The 23,732-nt window shown below is 35.6% G+C and overlaps 1 protein-coding gene across 9 annotated transcripts in view; it reads left to right on the top strand.

Annotated features, from left to right (window-relative positions):
• The window catches only part of LOC128231384 (peripheral-type benzodiazepine receptor-associated protein 1-like), a 148,088-nt gene that overhangs the window by 89,887 nt on the left and 34,469 nt on the right, over window positions 1-23,732 (top strand). For all 9 annotated transcript variants that reach the window (XM_052944144.1, XM_052944145.1, XM_052944149.1 and 6 more), the window contains one exon: window positions 20,406-20,528. In XM_052944144.1, the coding sequence (XP_052800104.1) occupies window positions 20,406-20,528 (123 nt within the window). The remainder of the gene's footprint in view (window positions 1-20,405; window positions 20,529-23,732) is intronic.

The raw sequence follows: 23,732 nt of genomic DNA, 5'->3' as shown, positions 1-23,732 counted from the left end.
AATAATGACCACATCAGATCTTGTCCTGTCGTGCGAAGATTTATTGGTATTGGCTGTCATTCGTCACTCTGTGTACCATCATGGCTTGTTTTGTTCTTCTTAGTGACAAAAATATACAACAGGGATAGGAAGAACTATAGAGCTTAGCCTAAGCTTGTAGAAATGTTCAATTTTGGATTTCGGCGTTTTGTCTTTTTTCGGAAAACAAATAAGTCTGGGTTTTGTCTGAGTGATCATTAATCAGTCTGAGTACTTTCAGGGCATCAAAATTCTGGTTCTTTGCGTTTTTTTGCGAAGTTTCTTCTTAAAATAAATTATGTTCAGATTTAGGTTGTTTTTTTACAGGGATCGAAAGTTTCTTGAACAATTGGTGTTCAGAATTCTTTAGCAGTTTATACTGTTATTAAAGCATTTAATTGTACGTTTATATGTCACACTAGCAGATTTAGCCCAATATTCCATAGTTACGCCCCACCTCTATGTTGTGCCCTCTCTAATGCCAAATTCTAGATCAGCCCCAGTGTTAGTTAAATATTTCTTCGAAATATAGTTATGTTATTTGAAAATAAGCAATGTTTTTTTAAATCATAGAGAAATTCCAGCATAGATATTTGTATGCAAATGTGGTTTCAATGCAGGAATTCTTAATTATTTCTTAGAAACTTTTACAATGTTGTGCCAAATCTCATTATCTTCATAGAATCTAACCCATTTCTTGATAGATCATTGCCTGAGTGCAGCAGTGAATGTACTTTCCAAGTTGAGGCTTCCAAATTTGAGCAAAATCTCTGGTGATGGGACACATATTACGGAATAAATCTTGAGACCAGTCCAACAAAATTTATTGTGTCCTGGTGACATTTTTGCAAGTCAGACTTATGAATATTTATTGATGCATTTACATTCACACTAGCACCTTAAATCATGTCAGTACACAACTGGGAGTGCGTATAAGGCAGAAATATTCGCACATAAACTATGTATTTTTTAGTTCGTCTGTTTTCCGAGGAAAAAATGTCGAAGTTTTGTGAGGGCCCTGGTGACTTAAATGTCAGAGACTTTGGGCTGAAAAACCTTTTAGACTTTGCCATAATGAAAAATTGTTCCAAGAGATTCTTATGAAATTTGGTACACATGTTTTCTGAGCCTTTGCGCATGTACTTCAAGGCATGCCACTCTGGCCTCATTAACTGTTGAGTTATTTCCCCTATTCGACTAAAACATAATTCATAATTAACTTAGGGATTAGCTCATCGGCAATCTTGTTCGTGTTTGTCTCAAAGAGTTGAGTAAAAAATTAAATTTACTGAAGATTGCCATATGAAAATTCGCTCATGGAAAGAATTGACAAACTTCCATCTTTGTGGTGTGTATGAGTGATCATCTAAGTGTTTGTTTATTATAGTGTCTACCCTCTTATCAAATGGCCAGTCCTCTGGACTTTTTAGACACTTTGATCGATGAACATTTTTACTTCCGACTCCTATCCTATATGCTTGATATCCCTGGCAGGAAAGCGATTGGTATCCATTATTTAACTGGCTGCTGAGTCACCAAACAGCTATAGCTGGGTCTGCAACCAGCTTTATCAGAACAAGTCCCTTGTAAAGCTCAAACATTAAACCTCCTGCTCGGTAGGACAGAAGTCCCTAGTGAGGCTCAAACATGAAACCTCCTACTCAGTAGGACAGAAGTCCCTAGTGAGGCTCAAACATTAAACCTCCTGCTCAGTAGGACAGAAGTCCCTAGTGAGGCTCAAACATTAAACCTCCTGCTCGGTAGGACAGAAGTCCCTAGTGAGGCTCAAACATGAAACCTCCTACTCAGTAGGACAGAAGTCCCTAGTGAGGCTCAAACATTAAACCACCTGCTCAGTAGGACAGAAGTCCCTAGTGAGGCTCAAACATTAAACCTCCTGCTCAGTAGGACAGAAGTCCCTAGTGAGGCTCAAACATTAAACCTCCTGCTCAGTAGGACAGAAGTCCCTAGTGAGGCTCAAACATTAAACCTCCTGCTCAGTAGGACAGAAGTCCCTAGTGAGGCTCAAACATTAAACCACCTGCTCAGTAGGACAGAAGTCCCTAGTGAGGCTCAAACATTAAACCTCCTGCTCAGTAGGACAGAAGTCCCTAGTGAGGCTCAAACATTAAACCTCCTGCTCAGTAGGACAGAAGTCCCTTGTAAAGCTCAAACATTAAACCTCCTGCTCGGTAGGACAGAAGTCCCTTGTAAAGCTCAAACATTAAACCTTCAGCTCGGTAGGACGGAAGTCCCTAGTGAGGCTCAAACATTAAACCACCTGCTCGGTAGGACAGAAGTCCCTTGTAAAGCTCAAACATTAAACCACCTGCTCGGTAGGACAGAAGTCCCTTGTAAAGCTCAAACATTAAACCTCCTGCTCGGTAGGACAGAAGTCCCTTGTAAAGCTCAAACATTAAACCACCTGCTCGGTAGGACAGAAGTCCCTTGTAAAGCTCAAACATTAAACCTTCAGCTCGGTAGGACGGAAGTCCCTAGTGAGGCTCAAACATTAAACCACCTGCTCGGTAGGACAGAAGTCCCTTGTAAAGCTCAAACATTAAACCACCTGCTCGGTAGGACAGAAGTCCCTTGTAAAGCTCAAACATTAAACCTCCTGCTCAGTAGGACAGAAGTCCCTTGTAAAGCTCAAACATGAAACCTCCTGCTCAGTAGGACAGAAGTCCCTTGTAAAGCTCAAACATGAAACCTCCTGCTCAGTAGGACAGAAGTCCCTTGTAAAGCTCAAACATGAAACCTCCTGCTCAGTAGGACAGAAGTCCCTTGTAAAGCCCAAACATGAAACCTCCTGCTCAGTAGGACAGAAGTCCCTAGTGAGGCTCAAACATTAAACCTCCTGCTCAGTAGGACAGAAGTCCCTTGTAAAGCTCAAACATGAAACCTCCTGCTCAGTAGGACAGAAGTCCCTTGTAAAGCCCAAACATGAAACCTCCTGCTCAGTAGGACAGAAGTCCCTAGTGAGGCTCAAACATTAAACCTCCTGCTCAGTAGGACAGAAGTCCCTTGTAAAGCTCAAACATTAAACCACCTGCTCAGTAGGACAGAAGTCCCTAGTGAGGCTCAAACATTAAACCTCCTGCTCGGTAGGACAGAAGTCCCTTGTAAAGCTCAAACATTAAACCTTCAGCTCGGTAGGACAGAAGTCCCTAGTGAGGCTCAAACATTAAACCACCTGCTCGGTAGGACAGAAGTCCCTAGTGAGGCTCAAACATTAAACCACCTGCTCGGTAGGACAGAAGTCCCTAGTGAGGCTCAAACATTAAACCTCCTGCTCAGTAAGATGGATACCCTAATATCACAATATAGGCCACTGAGAGGCGTTATTAGAAGTGATTTGCTCCTTAAGTCCTATGCAATGGTACAATACATGGAAGCACTTTCTCCATAAACAGACTTTAGCTGCCTCGCTGAAAGTGGATTTCTGTAACATAAGACATTCATGCTGTAGGAAATCTCCCCAACAGTTTAAACCGCAATTGGCCTTCTAAGGATTATATAATTACCAGCTCTTATTCGATTGGTTTACCAATTAGATATGACATAAAACGTGCATTTGAATTGTGGGTCAATGGGTAGGTAAGCTCTCCCCAGACTAATGCTTTGCGCTTGCAATTTTCCCAAGTTCAAATTTCTTTGCTGCCAATTTTCTATCCATTGCAATTAACCTGTGTCTTCCAACCATCTTGGAACTTTCTGAATAAATCTTGATTTGATAGAAAATTGGCTATTTTATCAGAAGTCAGTTAAATGTCATCAATTGAGTAATGGAGAAAACTGACATTGCCTTCCGATGCACTTAATTATGAAGTTTCCCTGCTGCGAAATGTACCATTCATTACCATGAATATGTCTGTGGTATTATTGTATAAGGCTGCCAGCATTGATCAATTGATTGTAATTATGATATTATTAATGAAATCGTTTAAGTCTAGTGGTGATGTACCTTATTTGGTTTATTGTCTGCGACTTTCATTGGTTCGCTTGTGGCACTTGAATTCTTTGAATGTTTGTCTCCGAAAGCATGTTCGAATGATTTAGTACCGCCAGCTATACGAGTTGTTCATATGGAGTTATTGGATATTAAATCATTTAGAATGAAAAAAAAAAATAGTGCCTCATTCAGAGACTGGGAAAATGAGATATCATTGTAGAGTATGTATGGGAAAATAGCTTTAACAATTAAAAGTAGGGTTTTAAAGGGACTAGACACCAGATGATATCATTGCAAAAATAGGAACTTGTTAAAAATTTACATAAAATTGATATTGTTGTGTTGTCAATCCCTTTTACTGATGTATTACATCGCTTAAGACCCATGTGTCTTTATCAGTTTTTGCATATTTTTCCAATTCAAATTTACTGGGTCTGTCTACCACGTATAAATCCCAATAAATTTAAGAATAGTGTCAGTATGTTTTTCTGTACTATTCATGTGTCTTTTACATGCTAAATATACACACCATAAACTGGGAAATCATTATGCGCTATTTTTAAACAAGTAAACACCGCTGAGAAATCAACAAATAATTCTAATAATCATATAAAATGATGCATTATCAGCATTATTCTAGCTCATATGGACAATCATTGGCTTGTTTTTAGGAAATTTTGTATTTGCCAATTTTGGGAACATCTGGTGTTGTGTCCCTTTAACTAAAGTCAGTAATGGAAGAGTGCTGCACCTTTTTTGGTAATGAGAACAATTCTGCAGTCCCATGGAGTCACCAGCATCATGGTGATTGTTTATGACTGTAAAATTTAATGTTATCATATAATATATTAACATATTTACATACATATCTGGCAGACGATGAAACCTAACATAACTTCAATTAAACAAACTTCCTACCATTTCTGTCAAAATTGTAATGTTTGAAAATCTTCACAGTCCAGTACAATGTAGCCTTTTCTTTCTTTGTGCCCTGTCCCTATTTGCAGCACCCTACCCTATTTATAACCTGACTTTAATAAACCTTAGGAAAAGCAACATATAACCTTACTAAAATCCTAGTTAAAGGGACTGTACACCAGATTGGCACCAAAAAAAGTTTTTTTCTGTAACGAATCTCAGGACAATTATCTAATAGAATGTGCTACGCTTTGATATCATAATTGTAAAAAAAAGTACCAAAATGTAAAAAAAAAATTGTATCGGAGACCGGGTTCGAACCTGTGTCGCGAAAATTGCAGTCCAGCATCATATCCACTGAGCTACTACAGCTTACTCTATATGAGTGACATAATTAAGCTATACACCTACCTCGGTAATATCACGTGATAACACCGACTAGCCAATCACGCATAAGGAATAAATTCTACCTGGTAGACATACCCAGTAATCTTTTTTAATGGAAAAATATGAGATTACTGCTAAACTTAAATAATTTGTAAACTTTGTGGTACATTAACTAGTAAGTTTCAATGCATTGTACATATCGATGCCAAGTTTATGTCAGTTTTCGACAATTTTCTTCTTTTTTTTCGCTTTTTTATCATACGGAGTACAGCCCCTTTAAAGCAACAATGAGCTATTGTACAGTTTGATGTTACACGTTTTCCGTTTTCATTAGAATCAGCAGTAACTAAAATACAAAGAATAGCATTGTAGAATAATGTTCGTCCCATATAATGTCTGGTCAATCTGTGATAGACATGACTGCATTAATAATTATTGTCCCATATATTGGTCAGACAAAAAACTTCAAAAACTTCGATTCTGTGATAGACATGACTGCATTAATAATTATTGTCCCATATAATGTCTGGTCAGAGGGAAAAAAACCTCGAAGAATCTGTGACAGACATTTTGTGACTGCTTATTGATGACACCCTGAAGACACTACCATCCATCTTTAGGTGGTGTGCACTTTTTCCAATTTCCCGACCTTGATTGCTGTGCATAAATGATATGCAAATAATTTGCTCCGTCTGGGAAATTTTGTCATTTCATTAAGGTGTGAAATTATTTCCAAATACTCAAATGAACCCAATGAAAATGTCATTCCTTTGTTTTAATGTGTGATTCATAACATTTCTTTCTCCTAATGAACTTCTGGTTTTGCGGTTTGCTAGTAATGTACCAGTCAATTGTAACCAGCCCCACCCCCACCCCCCCGGTCCGGGGAATAGCGGGGACTTTACTTGCGGTCCAGCCAAGCCCGGATAAATCCCAGCCCTGAGGGGACAAACTGCTGGTAAAATCCAAGCCAAATGCCCCCCCACCCCCACCCCAGGGACCCTGGATAAGGCCTATATTGTGTGATAGTGTTGTCGATCCTCTACCAAGTTATATTGTGTGATAGTGTTGGTGATCCTCTACCAGGTTATATTGTGTGATAGTGCTGGTGATCCTCTACCAAGTTATATTATGTGGTAGTGCTGGTGATCCTCTACCAAGTTATATTGTGTTGGTGATCCTCTACCAGGTTATATTGTGTGATAGTGTTGGTGATCCTCTACCAAGTTATATTGTGTGATAGTGTTGGTGATCCTCTACCAAGTTATATTGTGTGATAGTGTTTGTTATACTGTGTGATAGTGTTGGTGATCCTCTACCAAGTTATATTGTGTGACAGTGTCGGTGATCCTCTACCAAGTAATACTGTGTGACAGTGTTGGTGATCCTCTACCAAGTTATACTGTGTGACAGTGCTGGTGATCCTCTACCAAGTTATATTGTGTGATAGTGTTGTCGATCCTCTACCAAGTTATATTGTGTGATAGTGTTGTCGATCCTCTACCAAGTTATACTGTGTGATAGTGCTGGTGATCCTCTACCAGGTTATATTGTGTGATAGTGCTGGTGATCCTCTACCAAGTTATATTGTGTGATAGTGTTGGTGATCCTCTACCAAGTTATATTGTGTGATCGTGCTGGTTATCCTCTACCAAGTTATATTGTGTGATAATATTGCTGGTCTTTCTACCTTATATATTTTGTGTGATAATTTGTATCGTGATATTCTATGGGGGTTTTCTAATAACTTTCTTTGCAGCCATCCAGAAGGAAATTTGTTTATATATGAAACCTTGTACTTTCACAGATTTTCTCACATTAATGGCCTCAAATGATCACCAACTGTGGTTCCTTTGTCAGTTCTGTTTCTTACATAATGTGGCTTGTAAGATGAGGTTCTTTAAAATATAAGTCTGGAGTTACGGAAATTGCAAGAAAATTGGAGACCCATTAGGGTCATTAAGTGTATAGAATAAATGACTTTGGTTTGAGCAATTAACTGGTAACATACAGGACAATTTTCCCCTTATTTATAAACACATAGAAAGAAGTCATTTATATCACTATAAAACTATATTGATATATTACAATTCGCTGCTTGTTCTTGAAATAACGGTTCTGTTAGTGACATTTTCAGTGGAAAAAAGCTGAAAAACAACTCTCTAATTATGCCTGATACTTAATTGTTTGCTCAATGATAACATCCATTGTCATTAAAAATAATAGTTTACCAGCAGGGCATTGTTTGAGCCATAAATTGTTCAAAAGAAAAATCATGCTACTGTACCATCTTAATTCCTACAGTACACTCAACGAGTTAGACCCACTTTCCGTTTTCCTCCGCGGATTTTCGCTATCGCGGCCAACGCAATGAATTTATTGTCTGTCCGCGTTCCTCGGAGTTGGAATTTAAGGCCCTCGGAGGGTGATCGGTATGACGAACGCGGCGTTCCTCGGAGGGGTAATCTCCGCGAAACTCTGCGGACATTTGATAAGAATCTCTGCTAAAGTTATTTTTTTATTAAAAATTTCCATCGATAATGACGGCTTCAGTAAATTTCTATTATTCTTTTTCCTCTGCCCGTTTTACATGAAGTTAGCTTACCACAAGAATGCAGTCGTATTTCACTATTTGCACATGCATCTTATAAACGTATATTTTACTAATGACTGAATACATTGATAAACACATTTCACCCGAAAAAGGCTAGGTTACTTATTACACATTTTCGGAAAATCAGGAGGTCAAACACGCGTTCAAAGTTCACAGCGCATGGTTAAAGCCTTGCCTCGTTTTCTGTGGAAAAATTCCTTAATAAGTCATAGCTATTTTTAACCACCAATAATAAAACCTATATATTCTATATAATGTATTGATCACGCGCGTGACGTCGGAGGTCATGGTTCAGAATCGTGTAAAATGTCGACTGTTTTATGATGCAATACAATTAGTGGCAATTTATCAATGATTCAATGTTTACTATAAACAAGTCAAGACAATATTCAATTGGCGTTTTTGGACACAAAACAAATTAAACGCTGGTAAGAATCTTGTACGATTAATAATGTACATACAGTAAGCATAAAAAATAACTTCTAAACAAGAGTGATTTCTTGCTTATCTGATTAGACACGGAGTTCCGCCGAGGGGTCATAAAATCGGACGATTTTCAACGCTATCATTCATGTTAAACTCGGCGGAAAACCAGCCACTCGGAGGGATTTTAGCGAGGGCAACAGTTTTACCCTCGTAGGAAGTCCGCGATCATCGACTTTATCCCTCGGAGTGAGCAAGGAAAGTGGGTCTAACTCGTTGAGTGTTCTGTATGATCTTAAATTTACTGATTGCTGTGAACTGGGTATATATATTGCAATGGTGCTGTTTTTTCTTGGGCATAATAAATTTGCAGGTTATTCATTATTTGTTGTTTCAATATATTCTTTCAGATCAGTTGTTTCCATTTTTCTCATTTTTAGATAGGTGAATATATATGTTACTGAAATTTTCTGTAGCACACACAATATAACATCAGCAATATTTTAAACCACCAGTCAGTCCTGCTCTCATGGGGTGAAAAAAGTCGGGCTTAATATTTTTTTGCAAGTGACCTTATCGAAACATTTTCCTCAAATAGTTAAACAAAACAGAAACACGCTTCTGACAAACAGCTTCAGCACTTCAAAGAGTTTTGTTTGTCACCACAGATGCACTGTTCTTGTTAGTGTAATTTTAATGCCACAAAGTGAAACCAATGCAACCTGAATATGCATGGATCCTTTGTGGGATATGAGCCTGCCTCCTTTGTGGGGTATGAGCCTGCTCCTTTGTGTGTGTATGAGCATGCCTCCTCTGTGCGGGTTATGAGCCCGCCTTTTCAGTACTTACTTTTAATGTGATAGGATAAAATTATACGCCAAATCACTATTGCAAGCAGTCGGTTTCTTTGAGGTGTCAAGTAGATCGACAGGCTGAGGATGTTGCTCATGATTTGAAAATCACTTGTTGGATTTTGGCAGAATTAATTATAAACACCATGATCATTTAAAGCTTCTAAACCTTGAAATGCTAAGTTCAATTTTTAAACAAAAGTATTTTCCAGTCATTAAGACTGGCATTGATGAGGAATAATTCTCCACTTTGCATCAATCCACTTGGCATTTGTTAGAAATAAAACATTATTACTGCTTTTCCCATTTGTCCTTAGAGAAAATGTTTCCTGTCTTTGAAATTAAAATTATGGAAGCCATGCATTTTTAACGCGTCTGATTTTTAGAAGAAATGAAAAGGGGAAGCTGTCAGAGTATTATGACAGCCTTCAGGCTGGGGGCGTTGGCTATAGTTGTGCAATTTGTTCAACCTTGAGTATAGTTCATTGTACACCTTTAAAGATATTTTAATGAATCTTGGTACACATGTTGCTAGAGATAAAGTGCATGTGTACAAGATATTTTAATGAAACTTGGTACTCATGTTGCTAGAGATAAAGTGCATGTGTACAAGATATTTTAATATAACTTGGTACACATAAAAAAATGTTACTAGAAATAAGATGCATGTGTACCATATATTTTTATTAAATTTGGTGCATATGTTGCTAGAGGTGAAATGTATTTTTTTTAAAAGATATTTTAATGAAACTTGGTACACATTGCTTGAGATAATATGCATCTGTACAAGATATTTTAATGAAACTTGGTACACATGTTGCTAGAGATAAAATGCAGTGTACAATAAGGCCCATAACTCTGACTTTTATAATTTTTGAGTTATGCCCCATTTGTATGAAAAAACAACAACAGAAGTTTTTCAATTATAAATAGGAGTCACGTATAAAATATGAATAACATTATGTAAGGAAAAAACATGTAAAAAGCCAGATTGTCAGAGACTAGCAAAGCATACGGATGGGATAATATGTTTTCTTCCATTTCTCTAGTGGAATTTGTAATGTAATTTGAATTTGATTGTCTAAGATAAAAATCTAATGCTTTCACCGATATTTCAGATTATATTTTCTGATTGTTTTGCAGTGATTTGTTTAACATCAGGAGATACATTTGCAGTTTTATTCCAGTCGAGATCACTGAAATATTTATTTGTATTGGATTCATAATTTGTGAGTTTATGTCATAAAGAAAAACTTGCAGACTAAACGTACTGTATTGGCCTAAAATGGTTCGATTTTGTCATTCAAAGTTTTCAAATTAAATGATGAAAATATTACATTTGAAATGCACTCTGCGAAAACCATACCACAGGGAAAATTACGTTGTGAGAAATCAAGTTTTTGTCAAAATCAGCATTTTTGAAGCGTTATATTTAGGTTTTAATTTAACTCTTGTTTTTCTTTTTGTTAATTGACATTTTAAATAAAACCACTGTCACATAAAATGTTGGCTTGTGATTTTTTTCTTTCTAGGTCATTTTCATTTGTGGCCTGGTTTTCCCAGATTAAATAGTCACATTTATAAAACAGAAGTATGAAATTTCCATAATCTTTGTTTATATAAATAATATTTTTCATTACTATTCATGAACATTTCACCTTATTGTTCATGAACATTTTAAAAATGAAAAACTGTATTCATGAACAATCATTGAAGGATAATTAGTGTTCAAGAACATTCATTAACAAATAATCAGTGTTCAAGAACATATTCATTAATGGATAATCTGAATGTTCATGACCATTCATGAACAAATAATCAGAGTTCATGAATATAGTTCATCAGTTCATGAACATATTACTCCAAAAGGTAAATTTCAACCATGCAAGAAAAGTGCTATTGTGCAAAAGAAAGCACCATTATCATGCTTTTCATTAGCTGTTAATACTTAGTTAGCGATTCCAATTATTTGTGATAAGAGAATTGGTTGCCATGGTTTGCCTTATATTTCGTTTTTTGTCCACTTTGTAAATCATTATCCAGGTGGTTTTGTCAGTTTGTCATAAAAAGGCTAGGTATGTCTGTTGTGCATTACCATGGTTGCGTAATTAAATATATATCCAGGAGTGTTCAATATAGATATATAACTATGTACTATAATTTAAGGTCCAAAAAAAGTATTTAGTGTTCTGCATAACACTAATATATGATAAAGCTTTTCAAATATATCATTTTATCTCTCTTTAGAAGTTTAAAATATTATGCTTGGGAAAAAAAAGGAAATAGTAAGTATATATACCTTTATTAAACACTGACCACGAGGTCAAGACTTTTTTTTAATTGACGTTCTCGTTTCAATTTAGTGGTACTTGATACAGGTTCATGTTGTGAAGATTGGACAAAATTGTGGTTCGTTATTATCAAGAAATAGTCCTACAAAGGATTTGTAAATAATATGAGAAAAATGCTCATCTTTATAAGGAGAGGAGATGGAAGAATTTGGACATTCGATTGTTATTCTTACATAATATGAGATCATTTGTGCGTGTAATACTCATGGATGTATACAAAACATTAACAATATTTAAATGATGTCTGACTTTTTGAATTCTGAAAGCAAAATAGCTTGTTACTTGAACACGAAAAGGCGAAATAACAAAGAAAATGTATGCAAAACAATTAAGGTTTACATTTCAAAATCCTCTGTGCCTATGACTACGTTATATTGGAATATGAACTTACCGACAACTTAGTTAGATGACATATCGTTACGTGTCATACTGTGACATGAGTGCGAGCACGTCTAGTGCCGATCTGGGTCCGATGGAGGTGGGACGTCACTTGTTTGTATTGAACCTTCATGTCGAGATGCTGAAAATTATCAACATCGTCTGGTGCCGATTTCAGGACTTCAAGTACAAGGTAATAAATGTGAATGCTTGTAACGTATGTACGTTGATGGCCGTGAAAATCATTACGTTAAATTGTAGAAATTGAGGACTTTATAATATTGAGACATTTATGATAAATTCTGTTATGAGAGCGTGAGAGTGGTCTAGTGGTAAAGATGCCCACCTCTCACTAAAGAGTTATTGCAGGGTGAGAGCGGCCTAGTGGTAAAGGTGTCTGCCTCTCACCCAAGAGGTTGTGGGTTCGATTCTCACCACTGGTACTTTCTCACGGCCTCTCAAAATGGACACAGTACTCAAGTTTCTACCCAGGAAACAGACTCTTGAGAGTGACTCTATAAGCTATCAGCTTTTATCACATTCCTGCTAGACAGAAATTTAAGTATATTAAACTAAGAGTTTGTGGGATCGATCCCTGTGACCAGGGGTACTTTCGCATGGTCTCTCAAAAAGGATACCTGTACACATTTAGGTTTTCATGTCATTTTCACACTTTTGCTTCGAATCAATTAACAGTTATCAAACAACTTTGTGTTGATCCCTCAAACTTGGTATGAACATACATCATGGTCAGTAGCTGACAGGAGGCACATCAAATTTCACAGAAATCTTGTTAAATGTATGATTATATTTTAACGAAATAAATCTTCCTGTGAAAAAAATGGTAACAAATCAATGAAAAAATGACAGTTATTTTTACTTGAAAAATTAAAATTGCCCACTGGCATCATATTTTCAATTAAACTTTCTGTTGAAAATTTAGGTATTTAAATTATTCTCCATCGAAAGTGGAAAAGATCCTATTTCACTTAATCAAATATGGCTTCTTCAGCAGGCAAATGACAGTGTACTTTTGTAAGATTACGATGGAAATGTAACAGGTGTCGTGTTACGAGGTATCACGTTTTGTCTTCTCGCAAATTGCACGTCTGCTAGCGATGATGGCAGCATTGCCAGGAATAAGGCAGAAGAAAGCGTGGAATTAAACGAAGTCATTCATGGTTTTGCAGATCTTGCTTTTTATTCACTTCTGACATTATTTTTGCGTGATTTTATATAATGTATCATTTTTGGCCTTCGATCGACATTCGTCTTCGGGTAGCTAAATTATTAAAGGACTATTTGGACTAAGATAAGATAAGATAAGATAATCTTTATTTCAAGTTGGTTAAACATAATAATACTAACTAACAGCTATTTTCCGACATAGAAAAAACTTATGTAACAAACAAAAGAGCACTAATTGAATATAACTTTTTATTATTAACCGTTGACTTCTGATGAGTACACATTGAAAAACACAAAACGATTTGGACTTAAGAGTATTGTGAATTCATTAAATGGATATTTACAAGCTTTTGAAGTTTTGATTATCAAAGAGTTGTATTAACTGTTATGTGTCTCCGCCAGGTACAAATTGTTACTCCATAATAATTTATTTATGTTTGATCTATGGAGAGATAGAATAGTTCCATTTATTTAAGTGGAACAATTGATTTTTGAAAAACTGCGCAACCTTAACTGACACTCTCTAGTTAAATATGATGATATTTTGTATCCTCCTGAAAATTATTTGAAATTGGACAATTATGAAAATCATGGGAAATTGTACATATGTGAATAAATAATGTGAAATTTTACAAAGATGAGGATTTTTTGTGATGCTGCAGTAGTGTATGTTGCCATTTGACTTCATGAGCTTAAAAAACAGTTTTAATTGTGATGCACAATTTGAAATAAGTCATTTTTAAATGAAACTCTATTTGATAAATTATAAGAAAAGGGTATATCGATAAGTTGGGAAAATATCGATATTTACACAGGGATATTATGTCGATAAATACCGAGAGTTTTCATGGGAGACACTGAGATAATATTGATAATACTGGGATATATCGATAACAAATACTGGGATATATCGATAACATGCCGATATATCAATAAATAAGGAGATATATCAATAAGACTTGGACATAGTGAAATAAATAAAAATGGGACAGGTTTGCGCATGTACTGGAACACTTAATCCGCAGCATCATTGCATTCATCCCATACACAAGCAGTATGCCGGAGTACCTTCGAAGGTAATCACCTTATTTTTTACCTGGTTTGTTTTTCAAAACAAAGAAAAAGGTATGAGGTATTGTCATATAGCCTGGATGTCATAACATACAGAGGTTGGTTTCGGCCATTTTTTTGAAACCCTGGCCATTACCCTAAAAATTGTTCAAAAATATTTGAATGAAAAATGGTACACAATTGTTTAAACCAATATGCATATGTAAGGCAAGGACCATAACTCTGCCTTTGATGAAAGTTGAGTTTTGTCTCATAATTTCAACTGAAATGATTTTAGAAGACCTCAGTTCTTGTTTGCTGTGGGACTCTTGTTGAGCATTTATTACATGCAGGAAATAATTAAACAAAATAATACTTATAGCTTCAGTGGCATTAAATTTTTGTTATCTGAGAGCCATATATATTTTGTGCACTCTTTTTCTGTTTTTTTGTGTACATAACTGACTCAATTCATATATTTGGCCGGGATGTTATTCTTAATGATCAACTTATGTGCGTTTCAATGATAAACAACAAGTCGCTGTAGCTCCCTTTAAACAAATTTGTTTCATTTGTAAGACATGTACTATATATAACCTGGAGCAAAGTTATGTATTTATAAAAGCTAGATACCTTCACATGGCTATTCTTCAAAGAGATCTATAATTAGCCTGCATTTATATAGTCTAAGGTAATATTTTTGTATAGAACGTCGGGGAAATTGGGTAATTATGTGCCCATATTTAGACAAAAAAAGATCCAATCACATCATCTATTTTGTAACATAAAAAGTGTGGCCGTTTCTAAAGCAAATGAAAGAAAATGTTGCAAAACTGATCTAACTTTTTGGTGGCGTTCATTCATTTGATCCCTTAATGCGACATACTAAATTTTATGTCCATAAGACGAGGGTTCAGCATGTGAAAACGCAATTATGTATTTACTAAGACAGAATCGTTTTCAAAGACTGCATCTTCTCATTAAAATTTAAAAGAAACACAATAAAGTTGTCTGAGGTTTGCTTTAATTCTGGGCCATGATTCCATGAACATCATTCTTAAGCTTAATTTTTTTTTTAAAGCAGAGCTGGTACCCTGAAATTTGGTTGTTGCATTCAAATTTTGATGAAAAAGCTAGAAGTGTATAAAAAGCAGTAGTTTTCACTGCTATATACACAAGCTCGGGCTTATTTCATGAAGCCCTGATAAAATCCCCCCTACCCCTCTAAATTTGTCCAAGAAAACTTTTTATTTCAATAAAAGGAGAAATAAAATAATATAATATGCCCGAATTGCACTATTTCGGACTCTATTTAAATTAAATAATGTAAAAAAATTCAGTAGGGGGGGTACCCCTAACACCCCCAAGGCTTTAAACCGAATAAAATATTTGAGGGTTCTGAGGGAGGGACGCAAGTCAAAAGGTTACGCCCATAAGTTACGCCCCTATTACGTCAAATCCTGGAGCTTCTCCTGCCTTAAGTAGTTTCTTGTAACAACAAAGACCTATAAATCAACTATGAGGGCCTCAAATATTTGAATCACTTTATATTGATTGGACAATTCTTATTAGCTGTATTTGATCAATTGTCCAATAAATTAATTTGTTTCCAAATAGATAATATTAATGTTCGAAAAAGTGATCGTATGATATAATTGTAACAAATTTTATTTTCAAGTCCCACAAAGGGTTTGTTTGAATGACCGTCTGTTTTCAATTATTGCGTGACAGCGCTTTTTCATGCATCTGCAATGTAGAATTCTTGTGAACAATTTTAAGTCAATATCCTTGTAATGTTTCCAATCAACTCTTTGTTCACAGGAATGTATAGATCACTTTCTCTGACATTGGAAATCTATATATCAGCGTGCCGTCCCCTATGATTTTCGGTCTTCTCTGTAAGTTTCAAGAAATTAAGCCTAGTCCCCTTGTTATTAAGAACTTTAATTGGCGCTGAAAGCTTGAGATTCCTGATAATTGTGTCGGAAGGAAGAGATTTGGCAGATTTTGAAGCTAATACTTCAATGATTGTGTTAAAAGCTCTTCTTTAAAAATAATTCCTTTTTTGGTGTTTAGGGATTTTAGAGAAGGAAGAGATTTGGCAGATTTCGAAGCTTACTTGATTGTGTTAAAAGCTCTTTTTTGAAAATAATTCCTTTTTCGGCGTTTAAAGATTTTTCTTAGAAAATACTGAGCTAAATAGTTATACGCGCTATTTGAAATGTTCAAGGAAAATTGATATAAGAGAAAATTACAGTACTGAAAGGAAATGTTGTTAGATTTTAACCAGATTTTGTCGTAAAAAATCCCAGCTTTTGGGTTATCAGTCGTGATCTTAACTTATTTCTGGAAATAATTCAGTTTTTTATCCATTGGGGTTTACCATAGATTCAGATGTGGTGTGATTTGTAGCAATGACTTCATGAAATATTCATTGACCAATGTGTTAAGAAACATTTTTCGATGCAATTTTGGGGGAAATTTTTTATGACGTAAGACATAAACAATATATTTTGCCCTCGCTATGCTTAATTTGCCTGAATATTATATGCAACTTCTTTTCATCTTGGTCGGCTTAGTGGAAGCTGGTGTTAAGAATCTTAAATTGGTCTCAGAGAGAGCTTGTAGTTATTTTTACTCCGATTTTGATAGGACTTATCTTAAATTGGTGCGTGATAAGATATCTTTAACTTGGCTTTTGATAAAAATGTCATAGGTCACTTATCTTAAATTGGTGTGTGAAAACATCTTTTTATCTTGGATTTTGGTAAAATTGTCATACAGATTTTATGGGAGATTTTTAGACATCTTTATTCTTCGTAAATTATTTGGAACTGAATCTGTACGCAGAATATTATCAGGAATTCACAAAATAGAATTATATCTTCCTAGAAGTGGCATACTGTAAAAAATATAAGTGGTGATTGTGGATTGTTATGTATATTAGATGTAATTTTGTGAAGTGATTTTCAAGTGCGACAAGTCTCGAGACAGTTTATTGAACCATGTTGCCATCCAAATTACAAGGAAAGATATTCCCATTTTTTCGAGAGGTGGGTGCATATATATTCTTTTAAGAGTTGTTTATGCTATCAAATAATATGAATGCTTTTTGACATAAGATCTTTATAGATTTTGAAGATTTTGAATGTGATTTTCTGAAGAAAAAAACACATTAAAAAATCAATAATTATAAAGTATTTTGAAAAATATTGCCATCCCAACTATTTCGAAAATGTTTTTTTTTACTATTAGATGAGTTAAAAGGTATGTACAATTATAACAGCATAATTTGTGTTGTTTTAATTTTGCTGGTGTTCAAAAACTTTTGCAGCCCTTCCACTATAAATAGAATTAAAAATTATAATGAGCATAAGTGGGCAATTTTGAAGACTACAGCACAGATAAACATTACAGAGTCATATATGTGTGGAGCACTACTCTGGTTAAAGTATTTGTTGAGTTATCTCCCTTGTTTTAATGAGAAAATTGGACAAGCATTGACATTTGCTTGCTATGCTCTGGGGAAATATAATTGAATCAAAGGCAAACCTAGGCATATACTCCAATGTTCCCCAGCGCACAAGTAAATTTTGGTTAGTCCAAAATGGCAAATGCTTATACCCGGTAAATCCCAAAATCAGGAATGAAAGTTGAAGGCTGTACAATTTAGCATTGTATCTTGATAAATCTCACTTAAAGTGTATCAGAACTACTCGTCAACTGTGTGAGTGGTACTTGCAATGTTTAACTGGTTATATATAAAGCTATTTCATGAATGTTGGCCGTTCAGAATGCTTGAAAATCATTCTTTCATTATTACTGTATTAAAGTATTCTTTGAAAATTTGCTGTGGGGGGGGGGGGGGGGGTAACACAGATGTCACATTTCCACCCTTATAACATTTTGAGACCAGACTAATGAAAACCTTCACAATTGTCAACAGCTCGCTGTATTGCAGGGGGCGTTAATTTAAAAATGCTTCAGGTATTTGCAGTGCAATAATTTATCGCTCCAAGACATTTTCATGCTGTGTGAATTCCATGCATAAATTGACAGATAGGAAATGTGTGAGATATTGCACTGGTTGAAAATTAAATAACCGAAAGGCATAAACAACAGCCATCTGGAATTACCGGAACTGAATAAATACAATGTATATTGATTTTAAGCTAAAAACAAAACTTCATGAATATTAAATCAAATATTTTCATTCTGGGTTTTGCTATGACTAATAGGGAAACTATATTTAGAGGTTCCGGGAGCACTTTTGAGATTGATGTAAATCCAAAGATATTTTCATGGGTGAGGAGGGTATGGGGTGTCTCAGAAAGTTGCCGAAATCGCAAAATGTGTTGCTGAGGTGCATTTAAGAAGGTCCCTGAAATGCCAATTACATGTGTTGCAGAGGTGCATTTTACAAGGTTCCTGAAATGGCAAAATGTGTTGCCGAGGTGCACTTTACAAGGTCCCTGAAATGCCAATTACATGTGTTGCCGAGGTGCATTTTACAAGGTCCCTGAAGTGGCAAAATGTGTTGCCAAGGTGCACTTTACAAGGTCCCTGAAATGCCAATTAAATGTGTTGCCGAGGTGCACTTTACAAGGTCCCTGAAATGCCAATTAAATGTGTTGCGGAGGTGCATTTTACAAGGTCCCTGAAGTGGCAAAATGTGTTGCCGAGGTGCACTTTACAAGGTCCCTGAAATGCCAATTAATTGTGTTGCTGAGGTGCATTTTACAAGGTCCCTGAAATGCCAATTAAATGTGTTGCCGAGGTGCATTTAAGAAGGTCCCTGAAATGCCAATTAAATGTGTTGCGGAGGTGCACTTTACAAGGTCCCTGAAATGCCGATTAAATGTGTTGCTGAGGTGCATTTAAGAAGGTCCCTGAAATGCCAATTAAATGTGTTGCGGAGGTGCATTTTACAAGGTCCCTGAAATGGCAAAATGTGTTGCCGAGGTGCATTTAAGAAGGTCCCTGAAATGGCAAAATGTGTTGCGGAGGTGCATTTTACAAGGTCCCTGAAATGGCAAAATGTGTTGTGGAGGTGCATTTTACAAGGTCCCTGAAATGGCAAAATGTGTTGCCGAGGTGCATTTTACAAGGTCCCTGAAATGGCAAAATGTGTTGCCGAGGTGCACTTTACAAGGTCCCTGAAATGGCAAAATGTGTTGCGGAGGTGCATTTTACAAGGTCCCTGAAATGGCAAAATGTGTTGCCGAGGTGCATTTTACAAGGTCCCTGAAATGGCAAAATGTGTTGCGGAGGTGCACTTTACAAGGTCCCTGAAATGGCAAAATGTGTTGCGGAGGTGCATTTTACAAGGTCCCTGAAATGGCAAAATGTGTTGGGGAGGTGCACTTTACAAGGTCCCTGAAATGGCAAAATGTGTTGCGGAGGTGCATTTTACAAGGTTCCTGAAATGGCAAAATGTGTTGGGGAGGTGCACTTTACAAGGTCCCTGAAATGGCAAAATGTGTTGCGGAGGTGCATTTTACAAGGTCCCTGAAATGGCAAAATGTGTTGCGGAGGTGCATTTTACAAGGTCCCTGAAATGGCAAAATGTGTTGCGGAGGTGCATTTTACAAGGTCCCTGAAATGGCAAAATGTGTTGCGGAGGTGCATTTTACAAGGTCCCTGAAATGGCAAAATGTGTTGCCGAGGTGCACTTTACAAGGTCCCTGAAATGGCAAAATGTGTTGCAGAGGTGCATTTTACAAGGTCCCTGAAATGGCAAAATGTGTTGCCAAGGTGCACTTTACAAGGTCCCTGAAATGCCAATTAAATGTGTTGCCGAGGTGCATTTTACAAGGTCCCTGAAATGGCAAAATGTGTTGCCAAGGTGCACTTTACAAGGTCCCTGAAATGTCAATTAAATGTTGCCGAGGTGCATTTTAAAAAGTCCCCGAAATGCCCAAAACCATTTTTGACCATTTTGTACCCACAAGAGCTCAATGCTCCTTGACCCGGCGCAGCAGCCCCCAAAATCCCCTGCTTTTTTCCTCAGGATTGATCAATTTATATCAGCTGTTGAATACAACCGCCTGCAACAACTAGGAAGATAAATATAAATAATAACATATGAAATAGAATTATCCATACAATATACATGTACAAACCCTGTTTGGTTCTCAGCAATAACAGTTCATACTGTATCTTTAATATCTCGGTATACATTGTTTTTTCACCATTTGGTATATACATGTATGTGCATTAACAATGTAACATAGAAACACAGCACTTATTACAAATGCTAAATCATTAATTTTCAGGTGAACGAGGAATGCAGCACCTTGAGATTAAGCCTGAGTGATGCTCAACATGAGTGTGAGGTGGCGAAGAGTGAGGTGTCCGTTCTCCAGCTGAAGGTCCAGAACCTCGAAACTGTTGTTCAGGTACGCTCAGACAAGTTAGGTGTAATGGAAATATTAGGTGTAGGTGGAGATTTAAAGTCTGAAGAAGGCTTGCCATGAGTGTGAGGTGGCGAAGAGTGATGTGTCCAGCTGAAAGTGCAGAACCTCGAAACTGTTGTTCAGGTACGCTCAGACAAGTTAGGTGCAAATGGAATTGAAATATTAGATGTAGGGGGAGATTAATAGTCTGAAGAAGGCTTGCCATGAGTGTGAGGTGATGAAAAGGGAGGTGTCAGTTCTCCAGTTGAAGATGCAGAACTGGTAAACTGTTGTTCAGGTACACTGAGACAATTTAGGTGTAATTGGAATTGAAATATTAGGTGAAGGGGAAGATTAAAAGTCTGAAAAGGCTTATCATGAGTATAATTAAGGGGTTGAAAAGATGGTTCAGAACCTAGAAACTGTTGTTCAGCATGTTCAAGTTAGGCTAGCTGACAAGTTACAATGTAGATGTTATTGGAAATTATATATTATATATTACAATGTGTATAGAAATAAATGTTAGGTGTATGTGGACCTAAATGTGAGTACAGTCCACATCATTTTAAGTTTGCTAAGAGGAAGAATTCAGTCCCCCAATTAAAGGTGGGTGTATGTGTGGTATTAATGGCAGAAGTGACCAAAACCTTCAATATTTTATCTGGCTTTTACCCCACAAGTTACATAATTAAATGTTTGGTGTATGTATAGTCTAATGCCCAGTTTGAGTGGAACGTAGATAAAAGTGTTATGGGGAGATATCTCTGGAAACTTAAGAAATCAATGCACAAAACAAATGGACCATTTTGTTATATGCGTGAACAACTTCTGAGTCACTTTTCATCGGGTTTTAATGATGATCAAGTATCGTTGAAAATCGATCATTTGCCTCCAAAGTGAATGAAAATCAATTATCGCGAATATTTAAAAAAATATTCTCTTTCAATAAATTTGAAGCCATATTATAGCATTCTAAATGGAAATTTGATTAATTGACTTAAAGGGACTAGACACCAGATGGGCCCAAAATAGGTAGATACAGTATTTCCTTAAAATAAGTCTAGAACTATCGATATGAACTAGTATGAGGCGGATAATACATCATTTAACATAATTAAAAGATTATTATGTTGCTCTCTCAGCTGAGTTTACCTAAGAATAGTGCATAATGGTTTCCCGGTTTATAGTGTGTATATTAAGCATATGAAAGTCCACTTGATTAGTACAGAAACTAAATATAATACCGATGCTATTTTTAAATTTAAGTATAAGACAAACCCAGTAAATTTTGAATTAAAAACATGCAAGAACTGTGAGACTGTGTTTTTTCTACTTTATATAAAAGCACATTTTATCAGAGATTATGTATAAATTTAAAAAAAGTTGGTCAATTTTTTTTCACTCAAAGTAGTTTTCTTTAAAATACTGAGCAATTACGTTAATTGACATAATGCACAAGAGAATTATATGCTCTTTCAAAGATTAAAACATTAGTAATTTTGAAATATGCAATGCTTTTATGCTAAAAATTGATTATGCTAGATTAGATTGAGATATGACATTACATATATATAGTATTATCAGCAGTATTTCGGGGCCTGTGGTGTGCCGAATGATTTGGAATTTCATTTTAAAAATCATTTAAATATTTATTGCACAGTTTCAATAACCAAATCAACGAATGATAGAAATGGCCTTTCCAACTATTTCGGACAGCCAACTATGGTTTTTCGTCTGATTTTTAATCCCAATCATTCCACAAACCTTAAAAGTGTCTGAGACACTCTGCTGTGTTTGTTTTCTTTCCCTGTCAATATTTTCATCTTTCTCTGAGTATGAATTAAGTGGATTTTTTTTAAATAATGGCACTTTTCTAAAATTGCTTTCCAGTGCAAATTGCTTATGAGTGGGAGATGAAATTTGAAAAATATGTCTAAGGAAATCCTAGAAAATTTTGTTTTTTTTAGTAAATTATGATCAAATATAAACTTCGCAGAGGCTAATATTGATCTAATGCATTCACTACGATTATCTTTTTTTAGCTTATCTGTTTTTCAAAGAAAAAAAAAGTAATGGTTTTTAATTAATTGGTGTCTTTGTCATTTTGGGTGTTGTTGGCGGTGTTGATAAACTTAAACCATTGCCATAACAAAGTTCAGTATATTCAAATGAAACTTGGTACACATTATGTTGCTATAGACAGCAAGGCCTTTAACTCTGGCTTTAATAATTGTTGAGTTATGCCCCTTATTTCACCTAAAAACAACAGACGATTGTTGGGTGACTCCATGGCGCTCTTGTCTGATGAAAGTATGCTGAGCAGCATTTAAAAAACCTTGAAAGTGTCGGATGAGACACTAACATAGACCCTTGTGTTTATTTCTTTCCGGCAATATTTTCCTCTCTCTTTGTTGATGGGAAGACGATGAGTCAAGACAATTATAAAAGCATACTTTTTAAAATATTGACAGTTCTCGAATAGAAATAACTCAATATTGCTTTTGAGTGGGAGATGAAACTTTAAAAAAATATATCTTGAAAACTCTGAAGCAATTCTTTTTCATTCCAAATGAATAAAAAAGTAAATTATAGTTGATATACTAATTTTGAAGAAGCGTGTATAATTTGATCAAATTCTTGTTACTTCCATATTTTTTAATGATTATCATTTTAATATATATAATTTGATTTTAAATTTGGTTATGGCATAAAAGCTGCAGAATGGATGTGTTATTTTACAAACAAAAGCAGTTAATTTTCAACTCATTGTTACAGTTGTCATAAAAAAGCCTTTGCAAAATAATTGATAATTTTATTTGAACAGCATATATTTGATTATGGTCATACAGTGCATTTTCAAAAGTGGTTACCATGGTAACCAAATTGTTATCAGCAATATTGAGTGTCTCTTAACAGCTCTTAACAGCTTTGGTCCAGAAAATTGACTGCAGAAAATAGGTGATGAAGCATTGATTTTGTCAGGGACCGACTGGAAACCAATCGGGTGACCACACATTTGTTTATATTTGCAGAATCATGCTTATTGGCAGTAATTTATTGGTATTGGATGGCAAATGCCTTTCTGGTTCTATGTTGTTGTAATGATCATTGTGCAGCATTTATTTAATATTGGAGATTTAATATTGATAAAGCATGATGGATAGTATGAAGTATATTAAAATACTATTAAAGGTAATTTTTCTTCAT

This window comes from Mya arenaria, chromosome 4 (assembly GCF_026914265.1).
Source record: "Mya arenaria isolate MELC-2E11 chromosome 4, ASM2691426v1".
Classification (NCBI taxonomy): Eukaryota; Metazoa; Mollusca; class Bivalvia; order Myida; family Myidae; genus Mya; species Mya arenaria.
Note: the sequence above shows the minus strand (reverse complement) of the source record. Positions and strands in the feature narration are given on the sequence as shown.